The following is a 14,602-nucleotide window of genomic DNA, read 5'->3' as shown; positions in this document are numbered from 1 at the left end:
TTTTCCCTCCTCATGTTCTATAATTTCCCAATATTTTGGCCATTTGGATTCCATATTAAGTTTTTTCACTTCCTTAGCTTCCATTGGTGACAACCACCTAGGGGTTTTGTTTTCCAACAAATCTTTGTACCGAATCCAAACATTGTATACTGCTTTCCTAACAATATGGTTTTTGAAACCTTGGTGGGTTTTAACCTTGTCATACCATATATATGCATGCCAGCCAAATCTGTTATTGAACCCTTCCAAATCCAAAATGTCTGTGTTTTCAAGAAGCAGTCAGCTTTTCAGCCAGCAAAAAGCCGCTGATTCATAATACAGCTTTAAGTCTGGCAGGGCAAACCCCCCTCTTTCTTTTGCATCAGTTAGTATCTTAAATTTTATTCTGGGCTTTTTGCCCTGCCAGACAAATCTAGATATGTCTTTTTGCCACCTCTTGAAACAATCCATTTTATCCAAAATCTGCAATGTTTGAAACAAAAACAACATTCTCGGCAACACATTCATCTTAATAACAGCAATTCGGCCTAACAAGGAAAGTCTCAAATTTGACCATATTTCTAGATCTTTCTTAACTTCTGTCCAACATTTCTCATAATTGTCTTTAAATAAGTTCACATTCTTAGATGTTAAATTAATCCCCAGGTATTTCACCTTCTTTGCTACCATTAAACCAGTTTCACTCTGGAACTTCTCTCTTTCAGCAACTGTTAGGTTTTTATCCAATACTTTCGTTTTCTGTTTGTTCAACTTAAATCCTGCTACTTGACCAAATGCTTGTATTAGCTCTAAAACTCTTCTCGTACTAGTGTCTGGCTCTTGTAAAGTTAATACTAGATCATCTGCAAACGCTCTCAATTTATATTGTTTAGCTCCGACCTGAATCCCTTTAACCAGCTGGTCCCCTCTGATCATGTTTAATAATACCTCCCAGACAGATATAAAAAGTAATGGGGATATTGGGCACCCCTGTCGTGTCCCTTTTTCAATAGCAAATTCTTCTGTTACCACATTATTTACAATCAGTTTTGCTTTTTGTTCAGAATAAATTGCACCTATACCATTCTCAAAACCTTGGCCTACCCCCATCCCTTGGAGATTCTTTTTCATAAAACTCCAAGAAATATTGTCAAAGGACCCTAAGGACCAGTTCTCATTGCACTTGTTCAGCTTCCTCTCCCCCCCCCCAAGCACTGTCTTCAACATCCCGACCCTATTTTTGAAACTACTTCTCTTCCACTCAGCTGCCCCACATTGCACCTGTTTTGACTTCTCCCCCTGCTTCTGCAATCCTGCTTGCACATAGAGAACTGTCCATCTGGAACATGGCAGCAATAGACACCAGCCCACCTTGCAGAAGCGGTGCTTCTGCAATTACAACATATTCAAAGCATTTGCAACGTGGAGGGATCACTAGGTTGGTGCTAAGCGGCTCCGGCTAATGCAGATTTGGTGAAAATCTCTATAGATATTCACAGCAAATTGCTGCAAGCAAAGCAGTAAGTCTGCCAAGTGTAGATGAAGTGATTCATCTCTCATTTGCACATTTTAATTACAGTCACCTGGGGCACATAATAAATTAATCTTACTTAGCAGGTTTGCCTTGGCTTAAGCAGCCCTATTTATTTTATTTATTTCAGAAACTGTTTCATTAACTGCTTTATTCATTAACTATTTATTTCAGAAACTGCTTGAAGTATATACGTAAGTATATACTGAAGTATACAAAAAGTTTTTTTAAGCAGTTTACTATGTTTCAACATAAATCTGGAGGTCCATTCCTACCCCTATGGTTAATGTGGAAGCAGTGTCATGCAGTTCTGTGAAAGATGTACCGTATTTTTCGCCCTATAGAACGCACCGTCCCATAAGGCGCACCTAGTTTTTTGGGGGGGAAATAAAGGGGGGGGAAATTATTCCCCCCCCCAGGCGTGGGGCTGGGGCGGGGGAAGCTCGAGCTTCCCCCGACCCCAGCCCCCAGAACAGGCAACTCTCCGCAAGCCGCGGGAGCCCAGCGCCGGGCTCCCGCGGCTTGCGGAGAGCTGCGCAAAGTCTTGGCGCGCTGAGCTCAGCGCGCCCAGCCTTCGGCATGCAGGCAACTCTCCGCAAGCCGCGGGAGCCCAGCGCAGGGCTCCCGCGCCTTGCAGAGAGCTTCCTGAAGCCTGGAGAGCTAGAGGGGTTGGTGCGCACCGACTCCTCTCGCTCTCCAGGCTTCAGCGAAAGCCTGCATTCGCCCCATAGGACGCACACACATTTCCCCTTCATTTTTGGAGGGGGAAAAGTGTGTCCTATGGGGCAAAAAATACGGTAGTCAAAACTTGTCCCTCAGCACTGGGATTCGTATGTTATACCTACAATGCCAGTCCCTTATTCTTACCTTTAATGTTCTGCAGGACGGACAGGGAACCTGTGGCTCACCAGCTATGGCGAGGGGAGCATGAGCGGGGTGGCATCGCTCACTGCTGTGCCCACAGCATTGCCCCTCCCGCTCAGCCCTGTGAGGCTATAGAGCAACATGGCCCTGCCTACACTGCCGCAGTCAAAGTAAATAAAAAAATTGTACAGTAGCACCTTAGAGGCCAACAAAGTTTGTTCTGGGTATAAGCTTCTTCAGATATTTAATTTTAATATTTGGTAAGAGTAAGAACCTTTTCCTCTTTTAAGGAGTGTGATTTGCCAAGGAAATTCAGCATTCCAAGTTCATTCATGCTGTAGTTTATTTGTGTCAAAGTTAATTTCTATTTCAACCCAGCGGGCACAAGGGACATTGCTACGTCTGTGCTCGGCTCTTTGGGAGGCACCAATCAGAAGACTGCCAAAGCACCTTTCCTTCTCCTGCTCCCCCCTAAGTTTTGGGAAGTGTGTTTTACAGGCTTTCCTTGGCTGTGCACACCAATTGCCTGCAGCAAACAGGTGCACACAGCCAAACGGAACAGCCTTTAACTCCCACTCATCAGCTGAAGTGCAAGGGGTAAAGCTTGTGTTTGCCACAGGCAACTGTTCTCTGGGAACAGACACCCAAAGCCAGTGCAGAATTGTTGGCAGAGAGAAGCAAAGGGAATGATGATGATTTTGCATCCATTGCCCCGGGCACTCATGGCTCTGCAATCAGTACAGGTCCCACTTGTGCCCAGAAGGAGTGGAATCATTTTAATCACAAGTCAACAACACACGGACAATTTATACAGACAGACTGCTAACTGAGACTCCCTTTAAAAATAGTTCCTGGTGAAGATTTTGTTGGAACATGCCACATACCTGGCGGTTTGTCAGCTGTTATTTAAAAAAATTCTGGACTTCCAGCTCTGTTATTTAACAGTGTATCAAATTAAGCAGGATCAAATTAAGACATTTCCACGGCCTTTCATTTTATTTTTCAAAAACAATCCTGTGCCTCAGGTCTTTATATATGATTATGCATTATTCCAAACTTATACTGAACTTAAATAATTATTTCCAACTAGACACTGTATTTTGTTTTTGTTTTACCTTCCATGTCAGCATATGTAAATTAGTATTGCGTGATCCCACGCCATTGTCTCTCATTAGTCCCAGTCAGCATGGTCAACAGTCAAGGAGGAAGGCAGATGTAGTCCAAACATCTGGAGAACACCTTGATGAAGACTGCCTTAGGGTGTTGATGGCCAAACTGTGGCTCAGCAAACACAGCTAGCAGACAAATATTTCTAGCATGGCTCTCAGGCAGTTGAAAGGATAAGTCCAGGTTACAAAAACCAGCACTGACATTTGGCCTTCAACCAAGACTGTAAGACTCTGGTCAAAAACTGTCAGGCTTTGGGGACTCAGCTTCCTTCCCACCTTTGGCCGTAGATAAGCAGGACAAAGAGAAGAGTCGCTTACCATTTAAAGAGTCTTTAATGATCACAGCAAAAGAAGAAAGCAACCATTTTCGGAATGGTGGTGTTCCCAATTAAGGATTCCACCCACTTCCCCCCTAGTCACTTCTGCGCCTTGCAACCCGATCTTGCAACCACTTTGCTTTCTGGGCTGCCGAGTTGGTTGACTCCCTCTCTCCCAGTTCTTTTTCTCCTAGCTGTTCACCCCCCAGTTCGTGCCAACTTTTGTCTTCAGAACTATGTGCCTCTGCAAACCACTGTTCTAAATCTATACTGTTCCACTGCTCCTGGGCAGCTTCAGGATCCTGGTCAGGAGCAGGAGGAGGGGGAGGCTCCCACCATTCCTCATCAGAGCAGTACTTCTCAGCCTGGTCTCTGACAAAAACTAGCTTTCCTGGATGGATACTGCAAAAGGATGAGGGGGCTGGTGGCTGAAGGACCAAATTCCCATTCCTAAAATAAGCCCTAGTGCCAGAACATGCTGCTACAAATACCAACCCTCTAGACCTTTTTTGCTTTTTGGTTAGCAAAAATGCACCCATGCGAACAGCAGCTGTGGCCCAGGAGTCTCCACTTTCTGACCCCTCCAGGAAGACATGTCCCAGGATCACAGGGTGGCCATGTGTTCTGCTTTACAAAGGTCTGCTTTCCATTTGAAGGCATCCTATATTAGATGGGCTGTTCAGTCCATGTTCGCTTAAAGAACCCGGGGAAATGGGGGCTGGTTTGAAGCTGCCCACTGCCATGCGCATGTCCTAGTTTGCCTTCTTTTCTGGCCATGTGCAAATGGCAGGAGCACACACAGGAGGCCATTGTGCTACCATTGAGAAGCAGATAGCACAGGCTGCACAGGCAGTATGGGACATTGGCATTAGTGCACCAGCAATGCTGCCCAATGATGAACCGGAAGGAGCTAAGGCACTCTGGGTGTCTGGGAGGGAACACAGTTCCCCAAACACTCAGCCGCCCCCCCCCCCAAACTCAGAACTCTCTGGACACCCCCTGAGGTAAAGAGACGTTATCGAAGAGGGAAGCAGGGCCTGGGAAGGCTTATGCCAAAGTGCAGGATTGATACCGGCCTACCGGGTGGTGGGGACAGAAAAGGTGCTGCTCTTAACAAAACGGTTCCTGCCTTGACTTTAATAACTTTGGCCTTTGCTCCGTCTCGAGATGGAGACAGGGTTCTAGGATTGAGGCTCTGTCAATGAGAAGGTCACCCAGGATGGACAAGCTTATCCTCCCAGCCAATGATGACTAGAGAAGGCCCAACGGCTGCCACACATGAACAGAGTTTGTACCCTACAACACCTTACAAAACCTTCTGTGGTTTCCAGGGGTTCCCTGGCAAAATTGCCAGGCTTCCTCAGCAACTGAATCAGAGAAGAAAGGCAGAGGTTTAAAAGGCAGAGAGATTCAAAAAGAGAGTCAAAAAGCAACAGCAAAATTCAATTGCCTCTGTAGGCGGAAGCGGGGTCCTTCCCTTGGGTAGTAAAATATGTTGTGCAGGTCAAGCTGATCTTTGGATAATTGTAAATTACATTATCTTATTATTCCTCCATAAATATATCATAGACGCCCCCCGTCCTTATAGACCAGGGGTCCTCAAACTTTTTAAACAGGGGGCCAGTTCACTGTCCCTCAGACACTGTTGGGGGCCGGACTATAGTTTGATTTTTTTTTTAACAAATTCCTATGCACACTGCACATATTTTATTTGCAGTGCACAAAAAGATCCCCATCTGAAACTGCTGCCAGTCAGTGTAGGCAATACTGAGCTAGGTGGAACAATGGTTGGAAACTTGCTTAGGGCAAAAGGGTAGGAGGCTGAGGACATCTGGAGAGTGCGGCAGCTGGATCCAGCCAAAGCTCACTTCACCTGGAGCACTCAAAGTGGGGACATGCACGATCTGTTCTCTCCTCCTAATTCCCAATTCCCAAAGAAAGGGAAGCGATAAGGAGGGTGGGCCGGGCTCACCTTTTTCTCCTTCCTTCCCATGGAACAAGCCAGCGGAGGGAGGGAGGGAGGCTGGAGGGCTGCTGCTGCTACCACTGCTACCTCAGGAAGAAAAGGCACGGGAAAAGGGGGTGGGGAAATGGCAGCCCTGCCCTGCCTGGCTCCAAGGGGAGAGAGATCCAGCCAGAGACTCCTCGCTCACCACTGGAGACATAAGTACAAGAAAAGGAGCCGAGTTTCCCCCAGAGGAAGTGTGGGAGGGGGCTTGGAAGCATTGCCGAGAGCGAGGGGGATCGCAGGCTGAAGGGGAGAGGGGGAGAGAGTTAAAGCTCAAGGGGGGAAGAAGAAAGCTGACCCCCACCCCGGTCACCTGGGATCCCCTGCTCTCACTTTCCCCAAACGCTCCCAACCTAGAAAAACGAAAGCAGCCGAAGGGGAGATGGCGCAAAAGAACTTGACTCAACAGAGCTGGGAAAAGAAAATGTTCTGGAAAATAATAATAAAATATGTTGCTGCCGCTGCCAGGTTGAACCCCTGTGAGGATTGGGGCCCGGAACAGAAGGAAGAGAAGCAGCACCCGCCCCACTCCACAAAACAAGGCAGGCTGGGGAGCAATGGTGGCCAGCACCAGACACTGCTCTGTGGGGCTTTCAGCATGGCGCCTCCTCCTCCGAGGAGACCCGCAAGTGGCAGAGGCGGCTGCCAAGGTAGGGGCGCTGTGACACAGCCGGATCAGATCAACGCCTGCCTCGTTTGTTCATGAGCAAGGCCCTCAGAGGTTACCCTGGTTTCAAGCGCGTTTCAGAGCTTGTAATGGAGAAATGGGGCAGCGGTGATCCTGCACCTCCTTCCATCGGGAATAAGGCGGCAGCGCTGGCTCTGCCTGGGCGGGCCGGGTTCAGGAACCTGGTGGGCCAGATGTGGTCTGCGGACTGTAGTTTGAGGACCCCTGTTATAGACTGATCATCTCAAAAGGGCTCTTACTGCACACTCTATGATCAGGAAACCCATCTAAGAAGTCTGAACTCTCTAAACAGATTAATTGAATCTGTTTTGGTTTTAGGCATCCTCTTTGTTTTTGATGTGTACTTCCTCTGTCCTTAATTTGTCCAAACATCTAAGCAATTACAAGTCTATTTAGGAGATGCTGGCATGAGAGCTTTTCCTACTTCCTGTTCTATACTATGAATAGGAATGGGGGCAATCAATTTAGTTTACATTTAAAGGCAAACCTACCTAACTCGGACTTTCCAGAATAATGCACAAACTGAAACACAGCTATCCTCTAAAAGCTGCACTTCTCCAAATTTTGGAACCAAAAGAATACATACAAAAATACATATTTTAGGGTAGGTGTGCATAAAAATGCATATATTCATTAAAATAACATGAAAAATACATTATATTAGAGAAAACTGCTTTTCAAAAAAGTGTGTGTTAAGCAGAATTGCATATAAAAAGGTCTCTATTAAGAGAAATTCAGAGTAAAATGTTGGTGAATTTTTATGAGTTTTAAAAAATAAGCAAATCACAAAATGGTGTTGAAATATGGAGAACTGAACTTTCAGGACAGACAAAAGGCAGCCCTTCTTCACACAGCTCATGGTTACACTATGGGACTTACTCTCACAAGAGGCAATGATGGCCACCAATTTTGGTGGCTTTAAAAGAGGATTAGACAAGTTTATGGATCCGTGGGGTGTAGTGGTTCAGAGCGGTAGATTTGTAATCTGGGGAACTGGGTTCGCTTCCCTGCTCCTCCACATGCAGCTGCTGGGTGACCTTGGGCCAGTCACACTTATCTGAAGTCTCTCAGCCCCACTCACCTCACAGAGTGTTTGTTGTGGGGGAGGAAGGGAAAGGAGAATGTTAGCCACTTTGAGACTCCTTTGGGTAGTGATAAAGCGGGATATCAAATCTTCTTCTTCTCCGCAGTCGGAGGCAGCATCCTTCTCAATGCCAGTTCCTGGGAGCCACAGGTGGGCAGAGGGCGGCACTTGCGCTCAGGTCCTGCTCGTGGGTTTCCCATCAGAGACATCTGGTTGGCCACTGTGAGAACAGGAAGCTGGACTAGATAACCCATGGGCCTGATCCAGCAGGACTCTTCTTATGTTCAGGAGCTTCAAATTCCAAAATGCACCCTACCTATACAAACAGATCCATAGGGTGGGCCTCCCTCCAATATTATAATCATGAAAACAGCACCTCAAACAAGGGTGAGGAACCTCAGTTAGAACCATCAGGGATCCTAATGTGGGCCACAAGATGGTTTTTCCCCAGCCCTGCCCACCTGCTTCATATCTGACATCAAACATTAACGTTTTTTCCTCTGGGAGCAGAGCCTGCATTTGGCACCTTAAAAATTTGCTACCATTTGTCAGCCGATCCTTGCCTATCCCTGCCAAAATGGGGAGGGGGCTACATTCAGCACTGAATTTAAAGATTTGTTATTTTATGTAAATTGCTTTGGGAGTTCTTGCTAGGCCAGCAAAGTAGCATAAAAATGTATTTATAAATAAAATAGATAAAGAGGTTCCAGGTTAAAGGCCCTGGATGGGAGAGCCCCTGGGAACCACATGAAGAACATGGTGTTTCATGGTGGAAGAAATGTGGGATATGAAAGAAGGAGGGAAGGAAGGAAACCTTTAAAGTGTTGGTAAAGTGACAGAGCTTAACTGTAATCTATGCCATTTTAAAGCCTGTGCTTTGCAGTTGGGGGGTGGGGGGTGGAAGAAGGTGGTGGAAGAATCAAACTGCCATTATCCCATCACAGGAACACAGGAAGCTGCCTTATACCAAGTAAGACTGTTGGTCCACACTGACCAGTATTTCAGGCATCCCCACCAGGAGATGCCATTGGAGACGGAACCTTCTGCATGCAAAGCAGATGCTCTGTCCCTGAGCTATGGCCCTGGCATGTCAAATGACCAGCAAATAATAAAAAAATGGTGACCATGGTGACCAAGAAAATGAGCTGTAAACTAGAAGTCCCCAGATCAAAACTCACTTCTGCCATGAACAACTATATAGGCAGGTCTCTCTCTCAATCCCCTCCCTCTCACAAACTATGTAGCATTTCACAGGTTGTTATCATGTTTATTTTATTGATTGATAGAAAAAAATAGTTATATACTGCTGTATCATAAAGATATATCACAGCAGGTTACAACAATATAAAAACATAAAACCAAATAATAATATCATAAAGAGTTAAAAGCAAGTTAAGGGCAAAAATAAAATAAAAACAAGTACTGAGTTCTCATATGCCCTAACACTCTATTGAATAAATGCTATACAGGGGGGACACTCTACCCTGCACTGGCATGCCTTCCATACATTTCAATGTGATCTGAACAGCAGAGCTTCCAAGCAGCTTGAGCCCCCCAGGAAGCAACCCCAGGCAACTGCACAGAAGGAACAAGGGCACTGTCAAGAGGATAAGCCCCAGTCGGAAACAGCAGCTTCCCTATGGGAACCAATTGCTGCGGAATAACAGCAAAGAGGAAGGCTGCATTCAAGCTGAGCTCCTGGACTTCTCTAATCATCTGACAGGCCACTCTGGAAAATAGGGTGCTGAACTTGGTGGCCCTTTGGTCTGATCCACCAGGGCTTAGGAACACCTTTTTTGGTATATCGCTGTGGGTTAAACCACAGAGGCTAGGACTTGCCGATCAGAAGGTCGGCGGTTCGAATCCCCACGACGGGGTCCCTTTACCTTTACCTATACAACTTTGAACCAAGATACCGGTGGGAAATTATGGTCTGAAGCTCAACATCAAAAAAACGAAGATCATGGCCACTGGTCCCATCACCTCCTGGCAAATAGAAGGAGAAGAAATGGAGGCAGTGAGAGATTTTACTTTCTTGGGTTCCATGATCACTGCAGATGGTGACAGCAGCCACGAAATTAAGAGACGCCTGCTTCTTGGGAGGAAAGCAATGACCAACCTAGACAGCATCTTAAAAAGTAGAGACATCACCTTGCCAACAAAGGTCCGTATAGTAAAAGCTATGGTTTTCCCAGTAGTGATGTATGGAAGTGAGAGCTGGACCATAAAGAAGGCTGATCGTCGAAGAATTGATGCTTTTGAATTATGGTGCTGGAGGAGACTCTTGAGAGTCCCATGGACTGCAAGAAGATCAAACCTATCCATTCTTAAGGAAATCAGCCCTGAGTGCTCACTGGAAGGACAGATCGTGAAGCTGAGGCTCCAATACTTTGGCCACATCATGAGAAGAGAAGACTCCCTGGAAAAGACCCTGATGTTGGGAAAGATGGAGGGCACAAGGAGAAGGGGACGACAGAGGACGAGATGGTTGGATAGTGTCTTCGAAGCTACAAACATGAGTCTGACTAAACTGCGGGAGGCAGTGGAAGACAGAAGTGCCTGGCGTGCTCTGGTCCATGGGGTCACGAAGAGTCGGACACGACTAAACGACTAAACAACAACAACACCGGTGGGAAATACGTCCAACCCCGACCTCCCCGACCAGCCACTGCAAGAGCATCCTGTGAAGCCCATCCAAAGATTCCTTCTGGAGGATGCTAGAACTGGTCCACTTCCTTGGAACTCCCTTGCACTGCACATCAGACAAACACCTCCTCTAAGGTGTTCCTGATTTTTAATACTATAGAATCATAGAAATGTAGAGTTGGAAGGAATCTCAGGGTCATCCAGTACAACCTCCTGCAATGCAGGAAGCTCAGCTAGATTTTTTAACCAACCTCTGCTTAAAAGCCTCCAGTGAAGGAGAGTCCACAACCTACCAAGCAGTGACTAGGGGGACTACATTGGTCCCCAACATGTTTCCAGTAAATTAGAGTATTAAAGTATTAATCTCTGGTGCCTCCTTCCCAAAGCCTGGGAAGCTTTTGCTCAGCTTAAGGAAGGAGGCACAATGCTCACATGAGACATCACAATGTCACGATGGCACCCCAACCCCATTGCCCTCACAAGCTGGCATCTCTGGCCCTGTTCCCCTACAAAAAAATTCACTGCACGCCCCGAAGGGAGACTGTCCCACTGTCAAACCACTCTAATGGTCAGAAAGTTTTTTCAAATGCTTAGTTGGAATCTCCTTTCTTGTAACTTGAAGCCATTGGTTCAGGTCCTAGCTCTGGAACAGGAGAAAACAAGCTTACTTAATCCTCCATGTGACAGCCCTTAAGATATTTGAAGATGGCTATCCTATCTCCTCTCAATCTCTTTTCCATACTAAACATTTCCAGCTCCTTCAACTGTTCCTCACAAGGCTTGGTTTCCAAACCCTGGATCATATTGTTCGTCCTGCTCTGCACACCTTCCAGCTTGTCAACATCCTTCTTAAATTGTGGTGCCCAGAACTGGACACAGTATTCCATGTGTGTTTTGACCAAGTGGTAATATCTGGATACTAGACTTCTGTTGATGCAGCCTAGAATAGAATTAGCTTTTTTTGCTGCTGCATCTGTGGACTCATGTTCAGCTTGTGGTCCACCAAGACCCCTAGATCCTTTTCACATGTACTGTTAGTAAGCCAGGTGTCCCCCATCTTATATTTGTGTATTTGATTCTCCCCACCTAAGTGCAGAACCTGACATTTGTCCCTATTGAAATTATTTCCATTAGCTTGGGCCCAGTTCTCCAATCTGTTAAGGTCATTTTGAATTCTGATTCTGTCTTTTGCAGCATTAGCTACCCCTCCCAGTTTGGTGTCATCTGCAAATTTGATGAGCATGCTCCCAATATTATTTTAAACTTTGTATATTTATATTGTTTTTATATATTGAATTGTTTTAACTGTTTTCAATTGTGCAACGGTTTCATATATGATTTATTAGATTGTAAATGGCTTCGGAATGCCTTCTTGGAAGGGATTCTTAAAAGAAAGAGCTTTTGCCTGCCCGCAATAATTGACCAAACATTTCCCTGCTCTCTTCTACAGAAGTTCCCCAGGCGCTGCTCCGACCAAGGCTTGCTTAAGCGGCGGAGAATCCGCTTAGAGTGCAAAGCGCGCGTGTCCGCAGGACCTCCGGAGTGTGGAGTCCCCTCCACAGGCGGACGCGGGTGAGGCATCCCGGCTTCCTTGCCAAGGTTCCCGAGCGGAAGAGGGAGAAGAGGGTGGCGCTTCTGTCCAGGGGATCCGCGGGGAAGGATCGGGGAGGGGGAGGGGGAGGCTTGGCTCTCGCTCCTCGGAGATCCCCGGCTGGCGCGCGCCGAGGGGCGGGGAGGTCGCCGGCCAAAGGAGAGCTGAGACGCTCGGAAGGAGGGGAAGGAAAGAGGGTCCCCGCTCGCCCGCCCGCCGCCTCCGGACTCACCTGGCCGGTCGGCCTGCGCAGGCAGCGCCCCGAAGAGCAGCAGCAGCAGCCAGCAGCTCCGCGCGGCCCGCACCATCCCCATCCCCGCGCCCGGATCGGGGCTCCGAGCAGCGGCCCCTCCGCTTCTGGAGCGTGCGCGGCGCGGCCTCCCAGTCCCGGGACCACCCCCGGGGAGGAGCCGGCTCCTCCCCGCCCGCCCGAGGGCAGGACGACGAAGCGGGGAAGAGCGGGAAGGCCAGCGGCCCAAGAGGTCCGGCCGGCGGGCCGGCGGAGCAGCGCAGCCGCCGCCGAGAGGACTCTCCCGACATGGACACGCGGAGCCCCGCCAAACGCGCGTCCCCTTGGAATGCGCCCTCGAGCCGCCGCCGCCGCCTCCGTTCGCTTGGCTGTTCTGTTCTGCTTGGGGGGTTGGAATATTCCTGGAGCCCCAGATAAAAAAAAATGTCTTTTAAAAAAAGGAAATACATATATAACTGAAGGCAAATTAGCCAAGGCTTGGTAGGCATTTACTGATCTGAAATATTAACGATTGAAAGACCATAGTACAGTGGTACCTCAGGTTACAGACGCTTCGGGTTACAGACTCCCCTAACCCAGAAATAGTACCTGGGGTTAAGAACTTTGCTTCAGGATGAGAACAGAAATCGCAAGGGGGTGGCGCAGCAGCAGCAGGAGGCCCCATTAGCTAAAGTGGTGCTTCAGGTTAAGAACAGTTTCAGGTTAAGAACGGACCTCCAGATCGAATTAAGTACTTAACCCGAGGTACCACTGTACCGTGTTTCTACTCAGGTCGTTTAAGAACACAAGAAGCCTTGGGTTAGATCAGGGATTGAGAACCTGAAGCAAAAATGCATTTATAAGAGGGGGAACTGTTTGCAAAAATGTGTCTTATTAGATGAAATGCTTACAAAAATGCTGTTGAATTTTATGGCGAACAATTCAAAAATATGGTGAACTAAACTGGAAAGAACTGAAGGAAACTAAACTTGAGAGATCCAAACAAAAAATTTTTTTCCTTCCAGTAGCACCTTAAAGACCAACTAAGTTAGTTCTTGGTATGAGCTTTCGTGTGCATGCACACTTCTTCAGATACCTTTTTTCCTTCCAGTAGCACCTTAAAGACCAACTAAGTTAGTTCTTGGTATGAGCTTTCGTGTGCATGCACACTTCTTCAGATACCATGCACACGAAAGCTCATACCAAGAACTAACTTAGTTGGTCTTTAAGGTGCTACTGGAAGGAAATTTTTTTTTTGTTTTGACTATGGCAGACCAACACGGCTACCTATCTGTAATTGAGAGATCCAGCCATCCCTAGTATGAAAGAGGGAGAATTTTGGTTCCTGTGTGGGCATTAAGGTGTTGGGGGAAGAGCAGCCTTTCATTCAGTACTTCTCAAACTGGTGGCCCACAAAGAGAGGAACAAGGAGTTCCCTGAGCTAATACTGTCAGTTGACTACTCACTGTGGAACATTAGGCATTTGGCAAGTTAGCGATGAAGCTAAGAACGCCCTTGAAGAGGTATCCTTTTTAATCGCATCTTCTGTCTGATAGCAAAGATGACAATAAAATGCCTCTTGCTTCCCTATGGTGTGGCTATCTGGAGACACACAACAACAAACAAACAGCTTATCTCCTGCCCAGCCTTGCACTTCCTGCCACCAGCTAAAAACTGGATCTTCCTTTATGTACAGACATTTTCTGTGTTTGTCTTATTTGTCTAAGTGGCATATGGTTGGGTGCTGCTGAGACAGGATGGTCCTTTGGTCTGATGCAACAGCAGCACACATCTGAAGTTCTAAATTTAACTTTAAAGAAACAACATCTGGAGCTGTTTGGGCTTTCATCATTCAAATGTACAGAACCACCCCTCCCTCACAAGTCAAAACAAGGGCCTCATTCCCTTCCAGACCGCATTCTTGGGTCCTTATTCCAGTGGTGGGCAACCAGAGTGAAAAAAGTAAGCAGAGCAAAGAATGTGACCTTTCTACAGCGAGTTGCAGTCACACAAAAGCAAGATGGTTCAATGCACACACCTCTGCTTATCCTCTGTCCAGGCAAGCAAGAGGCAGCATCAAAATATAATGTGCACTGTGAGGAGTATTGAGCAGGAAGATTACTTCTATTGATCTGGACACTATACTTTTGTTCATGCTGCAGCCTAGAATAGCATTTTCTGCTGCATCACACTGTTGATTCATGTTAAGCTTGTCTGCCAAGACCCCTAGATCCTTTTTATGGTACTACTGGCAAGCCAGATGTCACCCATTTTATATTTGTAAGTGTAGAACTTGTTGAATTTCATTTTCTTACATTGGGGCTAGGTCTCCAATCTGTAAAGAGGATTTTGAATCCTGATTCTGTATTCTGCATTAGCTACCCTTCCTAACAGATCCTGAAGCTGAGGCTCCAATACTTTGGCCACCTCATGAGAAGAGAAGACTCCCTGGAAAAGACCCTGATGTTGGGAAAGATGGAGGGCACAAGGAGAAGG

The 14,602-nt window shown here is 46.9% G+C and overlaps 1 protein-coding gene across 2 annotated transcripts in view; it reads right to left on the bottom strand.

Moving 5' to 3' along the window:
* ADAM9 (ADAM metallopeptidase domain 9) overlaps positions 1 to 12,412 on the bottom strand; it is a 108,003-nt gene extending 95,591 nt beyond the window's left edge. The window contains exon 1 of one of the 2 annotated variants that reach the window (XR_014542092.1): positions 12,110 to 12,376. Coding sequence is in view for 1 of the 2 variants with exons in the window: in XM_083588501.1 (XP_083444627.1) it covers positions 12,110 to 12,191 (82 nt within the window). In the remaining variant the exon portion in view is untranslated. Of the gene's footprint in view, positions 1 to 12,109 lie in introns of both variants that reach the window. The other variant, XM_083588501.1, reaches the window with a different exon arrangement.
* Positions 12,413 to 14,602: the final 2,190 nt, after the last annotated feature.

This window comes from Podarcis filfolensis (assembly GCF_964270895.1).
Source record: "Podarcis filfolensis genome assembly, chromosome: 15".
Taxonomy (NCBI): domain Eukaryota; kingdom Metazoa; phylum Chordata; class Lepidosauria; order Squamata; family Lacertidae; genus Podarcis; species Podarcis filfolensis.
The sequence above is the reverse complement of the archived record's forward strand: the minus strand, read 5'-3'. Positions and strand labels throughout refer to the sequence as shown.